The 21967-nt window shown below is 34.2% G+C and overlaps 1 protein-coding gene across 1 annotated transcript in view; it reads right to left on the reverse strand.

Moving 5' to 3' along the window:
• Nucleotides 1–648: 648 nt before the first annotated feature.
• Nucleotides 649–21967, reverse strand: part of HELLS (helicase, lymphoid specific) — a 39580-nt gene continuing 18261 nt past the window's right edge. The window contains exons 8-22 of the mRNA XM_005907263.3: nt 19496–19720; nt 18942–19124; nt 18206–18349; nt 17291–17487; nt 15176–15272; nt 13751–13912; nt 12553–12692; nt 12319–12457; nt 10982–11065; nt 10779–10898; nt 10070–10186; nt 9606–9765; nt 6589–6685; nt 6431–6507; nt 649–1203 (exon numbers count right to left, since the gene is read on the reverse strand). Coding sequence (XP_005907325.2) covers nt 1109–1203; nt 6431–6507; nt 6589–6685; nt 9606–9765; nt 10070–10186; nt 10779–10898; nt 10982–11065; nt 12319–12457; nt 12553–12692; nt 13751–13912; nt 15176–15272; nt 17291–17487; nt 18206–18349; nt 18942–19124; nt 19496–19720 — 2037 coding nt within the window. The 3' untranslated portion in view covers nt 649–1108. The remainder of the gene's footprint in view (nt 1204–6430; nt 6508–6588; nt 6686–9605; nt 9766–10069; nt 10187–10778; nt 10899–10981; nt 11066–12318; nt 12458–12552; nt 12693–13750; nt 13913–15175; nt 15273–17290; nt 17488–18205; nt 18350–18941; nt 19125–19495; nt 19721–21967) is intronic.

The raw sequence follows: 21967 nt of genomic DNA on the forward strand, positions 1-21967 counted from the left end.
TGAAATAATCATTTGAGATGAATGTTGGAGAATGGAGTATGATGATAGTTCGTCAGAGACTGGTAAACATTTCCACTTTGAAGAAAATCCACTCTGTTGTCTGTTCTTTAGAACAGACTTTGGCTGAATATTCTCTCAAAATAGTTTTTCTTCTGAGTCCTACCTAGCTTCCATTGCCCTAAAGCAAAGAGAATCTGATCTCCATTGGAATATACATGGCACTAAGAGTAACCACCTTCACAGAAATGTGTGCTTCAGGCAGCATTCAGTATCTCTCGTCCTCAGTTTCGCATACATACAGGGACTAAATGATTCCCACCTTGGCCTCTATGCTCCTCTGTTACGGATCCTGTGTTACTTATATTCCTAAGTCTTATTTTAACCCCTCCCTGCTATAATTTTCAGGGTCTCTTCTTTTTCTGTTCCTGTTTTGCATGGTACCCTGCCATGTCCAATTTCTAGAACCAATTTCTTCTGTCAAGAACCTGTAATTTCTTCCAAAGCCTTCTCTGCACTGACCCAGTGTCCAGTTGAAATCTTTATATATATGACATACGTGTAAAGTACTGATAAATCGAAATAGCAGTCAAGACTTTTGGTGTTATTTCACCTGAGCCATTATTTATCTGAAAAAATAATCTGATGAGATCTTATAACAAATATTTATTTGGCAAACCATTTTATAGAAATAGACCCTAAAACTCAAACTGTTCCTTATTTAAACAATGGACAGAATCATCCCAGTCTTTCCCCCATCCAAAGTCTACTCCATAACTGAAGTACCAAAAACCCATGAACTGTGCTGCTAAAAAGGAGGGTGGGGGAAAAACATTAAACTTCCACAGGAAGACTGTATAAATCTGGCAGTGGTTAAGTACACATCATCCTGTACCCAAAAGTACTACTGAACCTGAAAAATTAACTGAAAACCTAAATTTACTCTTAATATATGTATTTGCTCTTAATAAGGTTCAAAAATTATGCAATGGTACAGTTATATTATGTAAACTGATATAATCAAAGTAGAGTGAAAAATGTGGATTTTAACACCAATACAGATCACTAGATGTGAACAAGAACTTTTTGAAGACATTCTTTTAGCTCCAATTTAAAACAAACATTCAGAACTAGAATCTTCAGAATTTTCTAGTATCTTGAAAATCCCCATCTTCTCTTTAACTGGTCCTGAGGCATTCATTTGATCTAAGAGAAAAATAAATAAACAGGTATTAAAAAAAAAGTGTAAGAACTTAAAAAGAAATCTCCTTTTATTAAAACGAGAACTGGCCTCCAGGGAACAAACTGAAACACCAGTTTGCTAATCAAAATCACTTCTGCTGAATTTAAGATACACCTAGCAATAAACACCAATGTGAATTATATTCTGAGAGAGAGATATATATATACATGTATTTTTTTTTAAAGCCCAATTATGGTTAGTTTAAAAGTAGGAATGCAAAATACCATGAAAATGTATCTTTATACTCCCATAGCTAATTTGAAATCTTTTATATTTTTGTCAACATGATAGCTATTGAAATGGAATTACTTCTGGTTTAATCTGCATTCTCGGATTTCTAAGGAGACTGAAGCATCTTTTTTTTTTTTTAATTTTATTTTATTTTTAAACTTTACAATATTGTATTCGTTTTGCCAAATATCGAAATGAATCCGCCACAGGTATACCCGCGTTTCCCATCCTGAACCCTCCACCCTCCTCCCTCCCCTCCCCTCCCTCTGGGTCGTCCCAGTGCACCAGCCCCAAGCATCCAGTACCATGCATCGAACGTGGACTGGCGACTCCCTTCATACATGATATTATACATGTTTCAATGCTATTTTCCCAAATCTCCCCACTCTCTCCCTCTCCCACAGAGTCCATAAGACTGATCTATACATCGGTGTCTCTTTTGCTGTCTCGTACACAGGGTTATTGTTTCCATCTTTCTAAATTCCATATATATGCGTTAGTATACTGTATTGCTGTTTTTCTTTCTGGCTTACTTCACTCTGTATAATAGGTTCCAGTTTCATCCATCTCATTAGAACTGATTCAAATGTATTCTTTTTAATGGCTGAGTAATACTCCATTGTGTATATGTACCACTGCTTTCTTATCCATTCATCTGCTGATGGGCATCTAGGTTGCTTCCATGTCCTGGCTATTATAAACAGTGCTGCGATGAACATTGGGGTACACGTGTCTCTTTCCCTTCTGGTTTCCTCAGTGTGTATGCCCAGCAGTGGGATTGCTGGATCATAAGGCAGTTCTATTTCCAGTTTTTTTAAGGAATCTCCACACTGTTCTCCATAGTGGCTGTACTAGTTTGCATTCCCACCAACAGTGCAAGAGAGTTCCCTTCTCTCCACACCCTCTCCAGCATTTATTCCTTGTAGACTTATGGATTGCAGCCATTCTGACTGGCGTGAAATGGTAGCTCACAGTGCTTTTGATTTGAATTTCTCTGATAATGAGTGATGTTGAGCATCTTTTCATGTGTTTGTTAGCCATCTGTATGTCTTCTTTGGAGAAATGTCTACTTAGTTCTTTGGCCCATTTTTTGATTGAAGCATCTTTCTATGTTCAATGGTTGTTTCTTTCATTCCTGGTAATTGTTTGCTCTTAAGTTGTTCAGTTTTCTTGATATTTATTTATGTATGGTAATCATTTCCTGTTTGCTATGTACTGCAGATATTTGTGGTTTGTCATTTACCTGTTTATGGTATTGTTTTTACAGAAGCCTTTAATAAAATCTATTAATCTGTTCATTTAGTTTGAGAGTTCTATATCCTATTTAAGAATTCTTTTCCTATCCTAAAACCCTACAGATATTTCCCTATTTTTTAAGTTAAATGTTTTGCTTTTAAAGTTTTGATGACTTAATTTATCTAGAATTTATTCTTGAATATGATGAGATTTACCATTGTTGATACTGTGCTTTGCAGATATTACATTTTTTACAAATTGAAGGTTTGCTGCAACCCTGTGTTGAGCAAGCATATCAGAACCATTTTTTGCTCACTTCATGTCTGTCTTAATTTTGGTTAATTCTCACATTGTTTTAAACCCTCCACCAAAAAGATTATGACTTGCTGAAGGCTCAGATAATGGTTAGCATTTTTTTTTAGACACTGTTATTTCACACAGACTACTTTATAGTGTAGACATAACCTTCATAAGCACTGAAAAAAATTGTTTTAAATGTGTGATCTGCTTATTTCAGTGCTCTGGAACCCAGCCTGCAGTATCTGCAAGGAATAACAGGAATTTCCCCTCTCTGGTTTGAAATGACATTTATCATTTATTGATTTTTCCATGGAAGTTTGGATGACTTTCTGGATTTGCCACATCAGCAGTAAATTTATCTTATATGTTAATTCAACAGTCTTAATTATTATAATTTTTAAATTGAATCTTAGTACCTGATATCAAGTACTCCGTTGTTCTTCAAAATTGTCTTGGCTCTTGGTCCTTTACCATTCCATATTAATTTTAAAAACAGCCTGTCAAAGCTCTTAAAAAAGCCATAATATTATGGATTTTAACTAGAAGATTAATGTAAGGAATACAAGTTAATCGTATCCATAAATACAGTTAAATTGTCATGTATTCAGTCCTTCTCTTATTGTCCTTGGATGTTTCATAGCTTTTCTATAAAGGTCTTAAAGAAATTATTATATTTAATTCTAGGTATGTTAGTTTAGTAGCTGTTGTAAACATCTATTTTCTAAATAATTACTGCTAATACATATACTATTAATATATAGCCAACTTTTTGAATTCTAACTTTTAGATTCCCTCAGATTTTCTATGGAGATAATTATACCACCTGCAAAAGCAGTATAATGAAACTAATTATTCCTATTTTTATTATCTTATAGCATTAGTTAAGACTTTCCTGTACACTGCATTATGTTTTATAATGTACAGTGGGAGTGACAGCTGTTACACTCAACTGTTCTTGATTTTCATAGTAATTTACTAAATGAATGCATTTTTTCAGATTAAGAACATTTTCTTTATCATATTTAAGAATTATGAGGTTGATTATGATGGTACGTCAAGTGGGTTTTCAGAATCTAGTTCTTTTTTATTCAGTTAATGTCAATTAATAGTTTCAGATGTTACCCTGTCCTTGTATGCCTTCTATGCTGCTGCTGTTTATTTGAGAATATATTTAAGATTTGGCCATAATGGTTTATCTTTATCTCATTTTTCCTGTACTATATGAAAATTAAAATTCACATAAACATGCAAAGAACTCAGAACAGCTAAAACCAACTTGAAAAAGAGGAACAAAACTGGAGGATTCACTCTTCACAATTTCAAAACTCACCATGAAACAAAAATCGAGACTGTGGTACTGGCACAGGATTAACAAACAGATGAATAGGAGTAGGAGAGAACTGAGAGTATAGAAAAAACCCTTCACATTTATGATCAACAGATTTCCAACCAAGGTGCCAAAGCAATTCAAAAGGGAAAGAATAATCTTCAATAAATTGTGCAGAGACAGTTTTTTTGGACAACGTGCAAAAAAATGAATTAAGACCCTTACCTTATACCCTACATAAAATTTAACTCAAATATGAGACTATAAAACATCAGACTTCCCTAGTGGTCCAGTGATTAAGGCTCCACACAACAGTGCAAGGGGTGTGGTTTAGTCCCCGGTCAGGAAACCAGATCCCACATGCCATGCGGTGTGGCCAAAAAATTTTTTTTAGTTAAAAAGAAGGAAAAAAAAAAATCACAACTTTACTAGGCAAAGATTAGATACAACACCAAAATTGTGAGTAATAACAATAAAAAGATAAATGTAACTTCATCAAAATTTTTCCTTCTGCTCTTTAAGAGACACAAAGGAAGTACAAAGATAAACTACAGACTGGGAGAAAATATGTGCAAAGCACGTATCTGATAAAGGATTTGCGTCCAGAATATATAAAGAATTCTCTCAATTCAGTAAGATGACAAATTTTAGAAGAGCTATTTGAAACTAAGTTGAAGATATCATGACGCTATACCCCGTGGTGTGCTGGTGTTTAACAACAGACTCCCTATTCCCCAAAAAGGGCTGTAGTTTACCTTTTCCTGTTTCTATGCCTGCCATCACCAATAGCAAGCTACTAATGTAACACTGCTAAACACAATTAGGAAAAGATACCATTATTTATTTCCACTCTGGAGATATAATATACATAAATAATCAAAAGCATAGATACCCATGGTACAGAATGAGTAGGAAAGGATGAGTTTTAAATATTTATTTGTATTCAAAATAACTTATGATCACCATTTGTAGGCATCGACTCATTATTCTTACAATTTATACATAAAAGAAGCAATTTATCTTGCAGCCCTGTGGACTGCAGCCAGCCAGGCTCCCCCATAGGATTTTCCAGGTAAGATTACTAGAGTGGGTTGCCATTTCCTTCTCCAGGAGATCTTCCTGACCCAGGGATCAAACCCGGGTCTCCTGTACTACAGGCAGATTCTTTACCAACTGACTTACCAGGGAAGCCCTATCTTGCTTTATGTAGATTGTATCTCAGAGTAACCAAATAATTTATATGGGAAAGTTATAATAGACTAATTCCAGCTAATAAAGCAATGACAGAATAAGAAAATCAGCATTTTGTAATGCTCAAAAAAATGGTTCTAAACCATAATAAATAAATGCTAAAAAGTCAGGTTAAATAGAAGAACAGAACACTAAATGAGAATCAGCCTGAATCAGCTGATTAATCTTAATCTTAGCTAACTAAAAATAAGAAACCCAGACATGAAGCATCTCTTTATATGATTTAAAATGAGAACAAAGCACTGGTATTCCTAAAATACAGAACTTGGATCTTATTAAGCCAGTAGAGTTATTTTCACAGCTATTTGCCACTTCACAGAAAATAAGTAGATTGAGGAACAAGTCAAAGAACAATGATAGGAAGAAGTTGGTCAATTCTGGAATGCAGGTCATTTCACTGAAATAACCCAGTTTCTCCAACAAATCGACAGCATGGAATAACAAAAGTGAGGAGGAAAGTGATAGAGAAGAAAAAAGATAGCAAGAACAATGGAATTTGGATCCTGATTCAAACTGTAAAAAGACTGGGACAAGTGGAAAAATCTGGATATGAACTGGGTATTAGCTGCTATTAAAGTTTTAGGGCCAATTCTCTCAAGTGTAATAATGACATAGTGACGATATTTAAAAACATGTTCTTCTCAATAAAAGATGCCTAAAAGTGGCTATGGCATAAATTTAACATTCTGATTGAAGAAAATGGCAATGAAACAAAATTGGCTAAATGTTGTAAACTATTAGGGCAGAATGCGTTATACACAGGGGTATATTGTACTTCTCTCTACTTACGTATATGTTTCAAAGTTTCCATAGAAATAGTAAGTAAAACCATAAGAGATACTTACCAAGAAGATCACTTCGATCTAACAGCAACTCCAGATCTTTATCACTAATGACTTTCTCTCTTGATCCTTTTACTTCCCTATAGGAAAACAAAATATTCAGGTCTATAGGATAAATCAAAACTATGAATTATATTTTTCTAAAGTAAAAACAACCTCACCTTTCATAATCTCTTGATTTTAATAATTCCATTAATTCCTTAGGGTCTAAAAAGTTCTTAGATTGATTTAATCCAGATTGACCACCTTTGAAATGATCTGGAAAAAATTTACAAAAAATTAAAAACACTCAAAATTGCTTTTAAAACCAAAATATAACACATTACAAACCAATCAGAATACCCTACATTAAATAAAAAGGACAGACAAACCCAGTGTTGGTAAAAAAAGAAAAGCAATTGCAGTTCTCATACTTTGCAGGTGGGAGTAAAACGGTATGTCCACTTGGGAAAAGTCTGGTAGTTTTCTATAGGTAAACATATACCCACCCGAAGACAAAGCACAAATAAATACGTATGTTCATTAATAGTTGTAACAAAAGGACCTTATTCGTAAGAACCAAAATCTGTAAACCAAACATCAATCAACAAAAGAATGGATTAATTATTTTGCAGTTAAAAAAAAATCACAATCTTCTAACACAACAACAGAGATGAATCTCAAAATACATCATATATAAGTAGCTTAGGCAAAAGAAGAATATGTACAAATGAATCCAGTGTGAAGTTAAAGGAAAAACTAACCCATGTGACAAAAACTGGAATAGTGACTGCCTTCTAGTAAGGAGCAAGAGTCTGGGAAATACTGGAAAGGGAAACTTTCTTGGAAAACAGAAATGTTACCTTGATATGGATGACAATTATTTGAGTATAACTTGTTGGAGGCATCAAGCCATACACTTAGCTTGGGATTTTACTGTATGTGTATTACACCTCAATAAAATATTGCTAGCATTTAAAAAATTATTTTCACCTTGTTCTCAGAAATTAATCTCTAAAATTACTAAAAATAAAACTTGGGAAAATAAAACTATAAACTGTACCTAATTTAAAATCCCCTGGTAGCTTAGCTGGTAAAGAATCCACCTGCAATGCAGGAGACCCCGGTTTGATTTCTGGGTTGGGAAGTTCCCCTCGAGAAGGGATAGGCTACCCACTCCAGTATTCTTGGGCTTCCCTGGTGGCTCAGTTGGTAAAGAATTCACCTGTAATGAGGGAGACCTGGGTTCGATCCCTTGGTTGGGAAGGTCCCCTGGAGGAGGGCGTGGGAACCCATCCAGTATTCTTGCCTGGAGAATCCCCATGAACAGAGGAACCTAGCCTGTACAGTTCATGGGGTCACAAAAAATCGGACAAAGCTGAGCAACTAAAGCACACAGCACACACCATTTAAACCAAATTCAATAAACAAAATACAATTTATTTCATCATTCAAATCCCTAAAAGCAGCATAGGTGAAAAAACTTTAATCTGCACAAAATCTTACTTGGATCAAGCACCTTCTTCCTTCAACAGAAATTCTAACTACAATCTGAATGCTCCATCAAGTCAAATTAAAGATGTCTAAAACCTAACCCATTATTTCTCTCAAAATCAAATACAATGGAGAAAGTTTTTGTGAGTAGAAAAGCAGCATAAATTGTTAGTGATTTTCAACATTATTATGATTTCTCTATGCTTCAAAATGTACATAAGATGATTTTCAATTTTTTGTAAGGCAGCCACCAAGTAAGTCATTTGCCCAAAGAGAATTTTATTTTCAAGGACTCTCAGGGAACAGAACATAAAATGCCAATGCCTCACCCACACCACTTTCCCTATTTCTCAGAATCTTTTCTAGATAAAAAATTGCTGTGTTTTTAATATTCTATTATTAAAACTATGAAAAGGGTATACTGGAATCAAATATTTTTTAAATAGTGGGGGCTCGGCAAAGTAAGGAATTTTATTGTAGCACTACTTCAATATACCTTTAATCTTCTTTTTTTAAATTGGAGTATAGACTCAGAGGTTAAAGCATCTGCCTCCAATGCGGGAGACCCGGGTTCAATCCCTGGGTCGGGAAGATCCCCTGGAAAAGGAAATGGTAACCCACTCCAGTATTCTTGGCTGGAGAATCCCATGGATGGAGAAGCCTGGTGGGCTACAGTCCCCGGGGTCGCAAAGAGTCAGACATGACTGAGCGATTTCAATTATCAATTATTAAAGTTACTTTATAATGTTGTGTTAGTTTTTGCTGTACAGCAAGGTCAATCAGCTGTATGTATACATATATCCCCCCTTTTTTGGATTTCCTTCCCATTTAGGGTACCACATAGCACTAAGTAGAGTTCCCAGAGTTAGACAGTCAGTTCTCATTAGTTACCTATATACATAATAGTGTATATATGTCAGTCCTAATCTCTTAATCCATCCCATCCTGTAAGATAGTTACAGAAAAACCAGAATGAACTCTTTGGCCAACACAATACCATATGATCCAGCAATTCTATTCCTGGGTATGTATCTGAAGAAAACAAAAATACTAATTTGAAAAGATGCATGCATCCCAATGTTCATAGGAACATTATTTATGATAGCCAAGTATGGAAGCAACCGAAGTGTTCAACTGATGAATGGATAAGGAAGGGTACAAAATGGAGTATCAGTTATCATAAAAAAAAAGAAATTCTGCCATTTGAAGCATGGATGAACCTAGAGGGTATTATGATTAGTGAAAAAGGACAGAAAGACAAATACTGTATGCTAAAACTTACATGTGGAATCCAAAAAATCAAACAAGAAAACAGACTCACAGATATAGAGAACCAGTGGTTAGTGGGGACAAGGGAAGGGGCAGTAAAGTCACTATTTTTCAGTAACTTTAAATGGAGTAAAATATATAAAAATTGTGAATTACTATGCTATATACCTGAAACATAATATTAGAAATCAACTATACTTCAATAAAACTTTTTTTTAATGAAAAAAGAGAATAATCAATAACATCATGTCAAAGCGCCATGACAGACTTCAGACTTTAAGATAAGATACTTTAAAAGTACATATAGCTTCAAATTCCCCACTGCCTATTTAAATCCTACACTGATTTCTTTTATAAAGAAAGTTAACAACAACAACAAAACTCACAACACACAATAGACAACTGAAGCAAAAAAGTACTACAAAATATTATTTACTTTTGTGGATGATCAACTTTTCCAGTTTTCTTTTAGCAGCTGCTCTTTCCACAATTTTCTGATCAATAGTATTCGCTGTAACAAGACGATATACAACAACTGGCCTTGTCTGACCAATTCTATGACATCTATCCTGGGCCTGAAGATCAGACTGGGGGTTCTTAAAAGTTAAAAAGAAAAACATTTAACAGTTTAAGGTTAAAATTAGTTAAACTCATACTACGTGGGTAGAGTCAATAGGATGATCCAACCAGAATCTTTTAAACAGTGCCTTAACTCAATTTAGGCTTCTAGGCGTTACTTCAGTAATAAAATACGTTTAAGTCTTTACACACAGAACACTTCACAAAGCAATGATTCTCATCTTATAGTGGATATGTTTTCAAAACAGGTAAATGAAATTGCAAAATATACAATGAAAGATTAGAATGGAAATACAATCTACTGCTACATTTCCAACTTACCCAATCACTATCATAAATGATAACAGTATCTGCTGCAGTCAAATTAATGCCCAGGCCACCAGCTCGGGTACTCACTAAAAAGATAAACACATCTGGATCTGTGTTGAAGCTGTGTATCTAAAAGCAAAAGGGATGTAAACATAAGGAATTAAGAAAGAAACTGTTCCTTCCTGGAATGTGGATAAAACTGACTAGTAAGTAGCTACCTTATCACCATCTGTTTATCAGCAAAGGAGGGGGAAGGCAGTGGTGTGCCATGGGATATAATAAGCCAGCATTCTTCAAGCTGGGTATAGTTCTCAAGCATCTACAGGACTTCTGATGTGAGATAAATAAATACTGACAGCCCCTGAAGCGACTTAGCAGTAGCAGCAGAAGCCATAAAGTTGAAAAGACCAATTTGGTGGAAAAGAGATAAAACTATCAGATTCATCTCCCATGAAACGAAATAATCATGCCTATCACCCAGGTTGTGGTAATAAGCCAGAGGTCCTAAGATGTAAGTCTTTTTATTTTTATTTTTTGGTTGTGCCACAGGGCATGTGGGATCCCAGTTGCTCAGCCAAAGACCCAACCTTGTGCCCTCTGCAGCAGAAGCACAGTCTTAACCACTGCACCACCAGGAAGTCCCTAGGTCTATTGACCATTACTTCAGAAATCAAGAAAGAAGTTACAAAGAATTAAGTATGTATGACATAAGCAGTCTTACATTTTCTTCTCTCTCTGAATATGACATGGATCCATCAAGCCTACTAAAGTTGAAATTTCTAAAGTGACAGTAATCCATCAAAATGTCCAACATTCTTGTCATTTGTGAAAAAAGCAGCACCTGAAATTTAAATATACTTTAGTATCTATACTTACTAACAAAAAATAATTATATAGCCAAAAACCCAATCAAAAGTATCACACCTTGTGACCTCTGGTTTTTAGTTCTGGCAGCATTCGATCCAAAATTAAGAATTTCCCAGAATTTGTTACCAGCTCTTCATCAACCTTGAGCAAAGAAAGGAAAAAAAAAAAAAAACAAAAAACAAAAAACAGAAAAAATAGTCACAAGTAATAATCTGTTTTTGTCAAAATAAAAACCATGTTTACAGGTTTAAGTTTTCAAAGACAAATAAGTCCCACCTTTTAAACCAACTTTGTTATTTGATTTTTATCAGGAGATAGTTCTCAGGGAAAGATATACTCTAGAATTTAAAATCAACAATCTCACAAAATACAAACTATAGTTTAAAATCTATCCTCCCCACCCCTCACCCCAGAAGTCTGTATAATAAAACATTAAATTCAACCTAATGTTGAGGTTTATTCTTTATAACTGAGTACACTTTCAACCAAATGTGTATGAAAGTCACTGCCAAAATTCTTAGAAGAAATGAAAGAAAGTGTAAGAGCTTGTAAGTAACCTAAGTATCAAAGATGAAATTAATCTGATGAAACACCAATACCCTCCAGAGATTATCTTCTTCCTTGTTCAATGAAAAGCTTTAAAGCAGTCATTCTTAATTGGGGCAAATTTGCCCTCCACCCCAGGGTATACTGGGCAGTGCCTGAAATATACTTGAGGTTGACACAGCCGGGAGAGGGGAATTACTGTGGCATCTGATGGCTAAAGGCTACGGATGCTGGACAACAAGACAGTATCTCCTTAACAAAGAATTATCTGGCCCCAAATATCAATATGCCAAGGATGAGGAACTTACTCTAAAATAGGGTTATTTAGAGTCACTGAGAACAGATGTCACTTAATATATGTTGTCTTCCCATCAACCACCCAAGAGACCAATTTCATTCATTTGACCTGGGAGTCTGCAACTCAACATCAACCTTTTGTTCTGTTTTGTGGCTACTTGTTAAAATTTAAGCAATGAGCCGTCAGACTGACTGACAAGCTGAATGCTAACTAAAGGAATACTGAAAAGGTGACAATAACCTCTAAAACAGACAGTAAGTAAAACATGGAGTAGAAGCCAACTGGTTACTAAAAAGACTTATATTTCTAATGTCACTCTAAATTTAGGGGGATTCTTAGCTATTTATATAAAACATATAAATAAAATATTAGCTTACATATAGAAAACAACCTTTATCTGGAGGTAGAAGACTATCATCTCTACTTACTAAAAGGATTACAATCTTCATGACAAACAGCAAAGTATTTACTGCAAATAATAACAAAATGACACTTTTACACGACATAAAAAGTCAGAAATCAAAATAGTATATTATTAAATAGTATTTACCTTAAACTCTTGTGTAACTGGATTTATAGGGTACTCAATCAAATATGGATGGTTACAGCATTTTCGAAGTAGCATCATTATATTCTGCAACTTCAGATTAACTTCAGATTCTATAGGGACACCTGTTTCCACAATAGTTCTGCCCAAAATGTATAATCCATGAATACAAGAAATTAAAAAAACAAAAATACAGTTTAAAGAATACTTTTAAAAAATCTATTTTTAAACTCACACCTTTCTCGGTCTACCTCTGGCTGTATTTGGCTGATCAGTTTTTCTAATTCATTAGGGAAATCATCTATTTTGCTGTAATCTACTGACTTTCTAGTTCGGCGTTTTGGTCGTCCAGTGGGACTCAGCTCAACTGTTTCTTTCTGTAATAGAATAAATTAAAGAAATAAGTTTAAAAAGCATACCCTTAAATTCTATATGTACATATATACAAAGTAGGGCATAATATTTTTATGCATGAAGTGTTTTAAGATATTAAAAAAAAACTTCTGTCTTTCATCACTGAGTTTCATAATTTTCAAAGGTGCAAAACCAAAGATCCATAAACTATAGCCAAATGTAAATGTCTTCCTGTGAGATTTCATTATTTTAACACTGATGCCCATATCTACTTTCAGAGTTAATGCATTCATATCACAATGGAAAAAAATGATAGATAAAACTTCTGAATTTATATAAAGGAATGTAATAGGTTTGGGCTGAAATAAAACCCTGTGTATCATTACAGAGGGTACTTCTTTGGATTGGTATAATACAGCAATGAAATTCCTCCCAATAGACAACTAGTTTAATTTTCTAACAGCTAAAAAGCCAGAGATTCCTTCAATTAAAATAAAAATGGTCTAATAACTGTACAAAACAAAGATGCATAACCCTAAGTGCTTTAAAAAGAAAGACATAGGTCCATGGCAAACAGTCAAAAATCTGGACATCTTAAAATTTAAGGGTCTCCTCATCTCCAGTTGTAAGATAATCACATTCCAATTCAATTTCTTATAATATGATGGCTGACTAAAAGAGATGTTTCTTTCAGATAGAGGATTTTATTAAAGTTTTTGGCTACCACCAATCTCCTGTAAAGGGATTATATATTTGAGGTGACTGGTCTAGTTGGCAAGCCTTAGTATACTGTGTGCTTGTTCAAATTTATTTTCAAGTTCATCCCCACACAGTATTTCAGATGACTATAGAGCAGTTATTGCAGAAACCATCACCTGAACTTTAGACAGTTTTTGCTATTGGCCTGATGCCTTATACTCCAATTAGAAATTCACCCTCAACAAGTCATGAAAACAGGTAATGAGCCTTATTGTAAAAAGTCATGAAAACAGGCGATGAGCCTTATATTAAGACTGAAATGAACCATGAAAATTTTCTATGCCAACTGTCATTTACAGGTTATTTCAAGTCCACACTCTACCTCACTGGATCCAAACATGTTTGCAATTGTACGGTTCACAATGGCTGTGTAAAAGATCTCTTGTTTCTTTGAAAGTGGTGCATAAACAACTACTTCTCGTTTAGGAGGAACTTCAAGGGCAACATCAGATTTTAGTCTTCTCAGTAAGAAAGGTGTTAAAATCTAAAATTTAAACACGAATAAATTTATGTAAATATTAAACATTTCTGTATTTTCAAGGAATACTCTCCCAAATACCATTTTATCCCTTCTTCCTTTCTTCCTATATGAAACTATCACATCTCAAAAAGTGATATAAAATATCTCCGAGAAATTTTCTGGACCAGACCACCACATGATAAACTCAGTGTTTATCTGTTATAGTTCACAACTTATTATTTTACAAAAATTTTAGTATAACTTGAATATTTTAAAAAGCAAAAATAAGATGGTATCTATACTTCTTAGGGATAAAGTTATAGGCCATATTTTTTTAAAGTGAGGTTTTGAATTAGTAAAAAACCAAAAACAACTGACCCAGAAAAGTAGACATGAAAAGTTTCCTTCTGTAAGTTTTAAAACTTCAGACTTAAAATTATTCTTTCATCAGCTGTGATGACAAGAGATTTCCACATTTTAAAAACAAAAGAGAAGCAATAATTACACCATTATTAAACTGTTTAGGTGTTTAAAAGAAAAACTATATATTCTTTACAGCCTTATCTTAAAATTTACATATAGAAAGTTCATTTTTAGGGCTCTGTACTTAAGTACTTCACAGGTATAGAGCCAAGCACAGCGAGGCTTTAATTTAGCCAGAGACAGAACATTACCAGTAGGTTAAGAAAAAAGTATCTGTAGGCAGCAGTTCAGAAACAAATACACCTACATGCAATTATCAGAAAAAAAATTCATGATTTGGGATATTATTTTTAGTTTTGATTTCTGTACTGTCTTACTTCAAAGTCATAAAACTTTTTCAGAAAGATTTTGAATAAAATTGTCAAAGCACAATTGAGAAAAAATGCAGGCCCACAGAAGAAACTACGAGACTTTTGAAAGACTGTGTTTGTTTAAAGACAGATAGGATAGATAGAATCTGTATGAAATGGCAGAATGGATCACACAGTTTGTAAGTAAATTACGCAACTATTATTGGTAAACACTGCATAAAAATCACTTATTTTTATTTTGGGCTGACAAACATGTATATAACCATCAGGGATAAAATGAGTATACGTGGAAACAACAACAGTTTGAAAATGCCCTTTAGTGCTGCTGTCACACCATGAGACCTCAGGGAGAGGGGAAAGGACAGGAGGGGAAGTTAAACTGGGGTGCAGGATGCCCATTTTTCAAAATCTACAACAGGTTGTATATGTAATTTCTAAGGTGTCTCTTTTATTCTGTGAGTCTATAGTAAGCAGAATAAGAAAATCAAAAAACCTGATGCAGCATATGTAATACATTCTGTTCTCTCTCTTTAGCAATAATATCTTCAGCAGTTTCAGAAAGACTAGTGATATCAAACCAAGATTCAAAGCTGTAAAAGAAAAAATTATAAGTTAACCTATCAACATAAATCAATTATATTAATACATTTTTACATTTTAAACTTTATATTAATCTGTATATTATGAAGCAGCATTTTCCCAAAGGGAACATTTTTTCTGATTTATAAATATATTATCTTACAATAGTATTTACACCAAATAAATATTAAGGTACATTTTTCTCCCTCTTTCTTTAAAGGCAGACTTCATTTGGATATGTCTGGAGTCCTAGAAGCTTGCCTACCCCATGTTCTCCTACAAATGGACCTTGAGACAGGTCCACCTCTACTGGGAAACGTCCTCTTCCACCAAATATGCAGCTCCAGGAAGAACGCACATATCTCATGGGAGGAAAGGGACACTGGCCTTTCGATTGTCAAATCCACCCTAGCTATCAGGGGGATGACAGACGTCACAGCCATATCACCCTCACATCCTAAGATACACATTTTATGAAACATTTTAATAAAGTTATAGAAATAAAAACTGTCTCTGAAAATCAAGGGCATATGACTCTATTTTGGTAAAAATGTGACCCACTACAATGTTTTAGGATTCAACATATATGAATGCCGATAATGATTTCTATTAATATCCTTAAGTTCTTCATAATGTAAAACAAAACAAAACCCTATTAACATGAACTATTAAATATGTTTGCACTAATATTGTCAGTAAATACAATTAGGGAAAATGCTAATAACAGTAGTTAGACCAGATATTCCCAAAATTTCATCACCTGAGGTACATTTTATGAATACAGATTCCCAGCTCCTACCTCAGTGTTCTAACTAAGCAGAAATACACAGGACCTGGAAATCTCTTTCAATAAATGTTCCCTAAGACACCTTGGCCTTGGGCTAACATCCTGTTACCCAAGGAGGAACACATTCTCAAAAATATTAAGTTACTTTCCCATATAAAATTAACATTCTTACTTCATTGATGCCAAAGTATAAATCAGTTATTTTGCCTATTTTTAATGTCTGATAAGACTATTTACTTTTTGATCCTGAGCATACTGATTTTCTGAAAACTATGTTTATACTTTGTTCTTTTATGCTATATGCTTCAAATACAGCTTCTAGAATAAAAAACATGAGGGCGAAACTGAGAGACCTTGGTTATATTTTCGAGTCTGGCATTAACTAGTTATATTTTTAATAATTTGACACTTGGGTTTTCTTATCTGTGAGGGGATGTATTCAACCTCTCTATCCCTTGTTTGTAAGAATATAATGAGAAAAATCCATATGAAAGTGAAAGTTAAGACAATAAGGAACATTATAAAAATATTTTAAGGCAGAGAATTCCCAGGAAGTCCAGTGGTTAAGACATTGGGAGCGTTCACTGCCACGGATGCAGGTTCAATCCCTGGATGGGGTGTTAGAATCCCACAAATCATGAGCCATAGTCAAAAAAATAAAAAAAAATAAAAACTAAGCAGTATAAAAGTTTTCCTTTAATCAATACAATAAAAACTTTAAAATTAACTGTTTCATTTATCTCTTCTCATAATTTGTGTCAAAAGTAGGACTTACTAGGGGAGGGGGATTTGGAGGAAGATGGTTAAAAAGTACAAACTTCCAGTTATAAAATAAACACTAGGGATATGATATACAACATGACAACCATAGCTAATAAGGCTTTATGACACACAAAGTCGTTAAGAGAATAGATCTTACGAGTTCTCATCACAAGGAGGAAAACTTTTTCTTTTTATTCTATCTATTTGAGATGATGGATTTTAATTAAACCTATTGTGGTAATCACTTCACAATATATGTAAATCAAACCATCATACTGTACATCTTAAATTTATACAGTAATGTATATCAATTATTTTTCAATAAAACTAGAAAAAAATAGAGAATATATATACTACAAAGAACTAGCCAAAAGCTATTATTAAAGTCCAGCTACCTAGAAGAAAGAAATTAATCTATGAACACAGATTTTGAGACTTTTAGAAAAACACAGGCAATAATTAAATAACTGGCTTACCTACCTTTTCAAGTCATCAAATACATCTGGCAGCAAAAAGTTTAGCAATGACCAAAGCTCTGATAAATTGTTCTGCAAAGGAGTACCAGTCAAAAGAAGTTTGTTATCCGCATTGAATCGTTTTAACTCCCTAATTAGGCGGCACTTCATGTTCTTAATTCTGTGTCCTTCATCTACTATTAAGTATTTCCAATAGCAATTCTAGAAAAGGAATTCAGGGGAAACATTTTATACGATGGTCTCACAATTTCTCCTAAAAGCAACTGTAAAAACAAAACCACCTTATTAGGAATGAATGTCCAATTTTATTGAATGGTATTTCTGTATCTATTGAGATAATCATGTTTTCCTCTGATCTACTAAGAGAGTAAGTTAGATTTTCTGAAACTATACTTGTATTCCTAAAACAGTCCTCACTTGGTCTTGAACTAATAAAGTCCACCTGCTGTTATGTATTTAAGAATTTTCCATTCACATTCTTTAGGCAAAGTAGTCTGTAGTTTTTCTTTCTAATGCTTTGTCAAGTTTTAATTAGTGTTATCCTGGAGTCCTAAAAAAGGAACTGAAAGACTTTGTTAGTTCTATATGCTCTGAAACATTAAATGGCAGTAGAATTTTCATCATAGCCAAAAAAAAAAAAAAATTAAAAAAAAAAAAAAAGGAAAAGAGATAAAAATTATTTAAATGGTGTTGTGGCTACCAAGATTTAAGTGCCAAAGGCTTTAATTTTCCTGTTACAGACTACAATCTTCATCTCAATCTTTTGGTTAATATAAACCTCTAGGTTCTAAAGGAATATAACCAATGTAATCTATTCCATTAGAAAAAAAAAAAATTGAACCAATGCTACTGGAAGGTGATATAAATTTTCAGAAATGTGATTTATGGATTACAAAGACTCCAATAAGACCATTCGTACCTGTAATGTAGTTCGGTCTCTCATGGCTATCTCAAATGAAGTGATCACCACAGGATGAATCTGTAGTGTCCCTTTCCGTTCGTGAATATGCTTTACCAGTATCCGACGCTCTTGCTGGGTCCCGTGATATAACATAGTAGGAATCTAAAATATTTTATTAGATTGATAGGTAACAAACTTTAGAACAAAATATAAATAACAACAATTTGGAAAATATGAAGTTAAACATTTCTGAGAGAAAAAACATAATTTAACTTTAGTTCTATCTTTCTATAATAAAATAGTCAACCAATTTTAATTGCTGGGCTACAGTGGGAGGATAAAAAGGGCCACAAAAACAAATCAAGTGTAAAGTGAAAGAAATGGCAAAGTTATTTCTGGAATGTGTACTTCTCCTAAGGCAAGGATGTGGCTAAAACACATATGGAAGGAAAACATTATAATAAGGATGAATAGAATTAAAAAATAAATTCTACCAAGGTCTGTCTCAGGTGGGTCAAAGTATTCAATGCACTACAAATCACCCAGGGATATGTCAGGCAAGATTTCTGAGATTACTAATACGTATTCTATATAAACTTACAGAAGGTATTGCTGATATTGAAAGATAGGTTAAATAAGATGTAGACACAGAAATCAACATAATTGTAATAAGAGATCTATAACTTAATTCAGGCAACAAAATAATAAAATATTTGTAATGATAATATATTTAACAAAAGGAAGCATGTCTTACTTCTGGTGTAAATCTTTTGAATTCAGCCATCCAGTTAGGAAGTGTAGACAAAGGGCCACAGACGAGAAAAGGTCCAGGTACACCTCTCTGAATCATCAATGCAATTGTAGCAATGCACTGAACTGTCTTCCCCAATCCCATTTCATCTGCTAAAATACCGTTAATTCCATTTTCCCAAAGCATCTGGACAAAAATAACATACACTCTATTTGAATGCTGATATAAACATCTATTGAATCAGCAGTTTATTTCTTCCTTTAATCCAAAGAGGATAATTATGATGAGACTGACATATTCACACTTTAAGTTATAAAAACACTGTGTGAACTCGGTTTCCAAAGCCATAAAAATGTTGGTAGCCTTGAATAAGATAAATTTTCACTTTCAAAAACTTACTCTGGGTAAATAAATTAGAAAATAAGTATTTACACAGCAATACATGTCTTATATATAATAGTGAAACACAGGAGGAACAGCTCAAGTTGTGTTATATCATATTAATAGGTTATTAAATAGTGAAACAATATCTTGAATCAAAATTGAGGCTGTATTACCCTAAGCCATTCCATGCCTTCCACTTGGTACCACCGCATCACTCCTCCCGTGAAGTGTTTTGGTTGCTGAAAGGGTACTGGCTGTCCGTTACATTTCCGAACAGGGTCAAAAAAGAATTTCGTATTTTGCCTAACCGTTTGAGATAATCTATCTTTAATTTTACTATTTGAATCTTTATTTTTCTGAAGATCTTCTACACACATATTAGAAGAGGAGCTCTCATCCTGTAAAGAAAAAAGTTCAGATAAAAGTTTAATACATAATTATGCTGCTACCCTCCATTAATCAGAAAATGTAACTACTAATCAAAATTGCAGTAACATAATGAACTGTGCTGTTGGAGAAGACTCTTGAGAGTCCCCTGGACTGCAAGGAGATCCAACCAGTCCATCCTAAAGGAGATCAGTCCTGGGTGTTCCCTGGAAGGACTGATGCTGAAGCTGAAACTCCAATACTTTGGCCACCTCATGAAAAGAGTTGACTCATTGGAAAAGACTGATGCTGGGAAGGATTGGGGGCAGGAGAAGGGGACGACAGAGGATGAGATGGCTGGATGGCATCACTGACTCGATGGACATGAGTGTGGGTGAACTCCGGGAGTTGGTGATGGACAGGGAGGCCTGGCGTGCTGCGATTCATGGGGTCGCAAAGAGTCGGACGTGACTGAGCAACTGAACTGAACTGAATCACTGTGAAGATCATTTCACATGTTGAATAAAAATCTATAGTTAGTTCCGTTCAAGAATATAAAATTTTTTTACTTTCTGTAAGTAATTACCTTCACTGCAGGGAAAGGGACAAGGTAAATATAGTTTAAAACTGTATCAAACTTAAAGAGTGTCAATTTATCTGTGACATAGCACCAGTTTATGACCAAAGGTAGACTTCATTGGTTAGCTATGACCAAATTCCATTTTAAGAATATGAAAACAAGGATTAAGTCAATTCAAATGAAGTCCTATAAATGATGCCAACAACTGAATATTCAACTGGAAATATAAGGAGCTTGAGTTTCACCACTCCATACATAAAATCTATGATGAAATGATATACCTAAACATCAAACCAAGAACCATAAAGCTTTCAGAAGAAAACAGAGAATAACCTTGTGAAAATTTATCACAAGGTTTGTGTTTGGTTCTTGGTTTGATGTTTAGGTATATCATTTCATCATAGATTTTATGTATGGAGTGGTGAAACTTGTGATAAATTTTCACAAGGTTATCACAAACCTTGATAACCTTGTGATAGACAAATACTTCTTATACAAGACAAAAAGAGTACTAACCATCAAAAGAAAAAAAGTAATGATTTGGACTATTACAAAATTTAAAATTTTCTGCTTATTAAAAGATATCACTAAAAAAAGATATCATTAAGAAATTGAGTAAGCAAGCCAGGAACAGAAAGAAAATACAGTATATGTATCTGACAACAATCAGAACTCATGTATCAACAAAAATACAAATAACCCAATAACTGGGCAAAAGATATAAACAGAAACTTTACAAAAGAAAACACATTAACAGCCATTACAAACACAAAAATTAACTCTACATTAGTAATTAAGAAAATACAAAATAAAACTACATGAAATTCATTTCACGGCTAAGGTTAAAAAGACTAATGACATGAAATGCTGGCAATGATATGAATTCAAACTCCTATACAGTACTAATGGAGAGTCATGAAGCAACAGTTAGAACTGGACATGGAACAACAGACTGCTTCCAAATAGGAAAAGGAGTATGTCAAGGCTGTATATTGTCGCCCTAATTATTTAACTTATATGCAAAGTACATCATGAGAAACGCTGGGCTGGAGGAAGCACAAGCTGGAATCAAGACTGCTGGGAGAAATATCAATAACCTCAGATATGCAGATGACACTACCCTTATGGCAGAAAGTGAAGAACTAAAGAGCCTTTTGATGAAAATGAAAGAGGAGAGTGAAAAAGTTGGCTTAAAGCTCAACATTCAGAAAACTAAGATCATGATATCTGGTTCCATCACTTTATGGCAAATAGATGGGGAAACAGTGGCTGACTTTTTTGGGGGGCTCCAAAATCACTGTAGATGGCGACTGCAGCCATGAAATTAAGACGCTTACTCCTTGGAAGGAAACTTATGACCAACCTAGACAGCATATTAAAAAGCAGAGACATTACTTTGCCAGCAAAGGTTCGTCTAGTCAAAGCTATGGTTTTTCCAGTGGTCATGTATGGATGTGAGAGTTGGACTGTGAAGAAAGCTGAGTGCCAAAGAATTGATGCTTTTGAACTGTGGTGTTGGAGAAGACTCTTGAGAGTCCCTTGGACTACAAGGAGATCCAACCAGTCCATTCTAAAGGAGATCAGTCCTGAATATTTATTCGAAGGACTGATGTTGAAGCTGAAACTCCAATACTTTGGCCACCTGATGTGAAGAGCTGACTCATTTGAAAAGACCCTGATGCTGGGAAAGATTGAGGGC

Source organism: Bos mutus, chromosome 26 (genome assembly GCF_027580195.1).
Source record: "Bos mutus isolate GX-2022 chromosome 26, NWIPB_WYAK_1.1, whole genome shotgun sequence".
Classification (NCBI taxonomy): Eukaryota; Metazoa; Chordata; class Mammalia; order Artiodactyla; family Bovidae; genus Bos; species Bos mutus.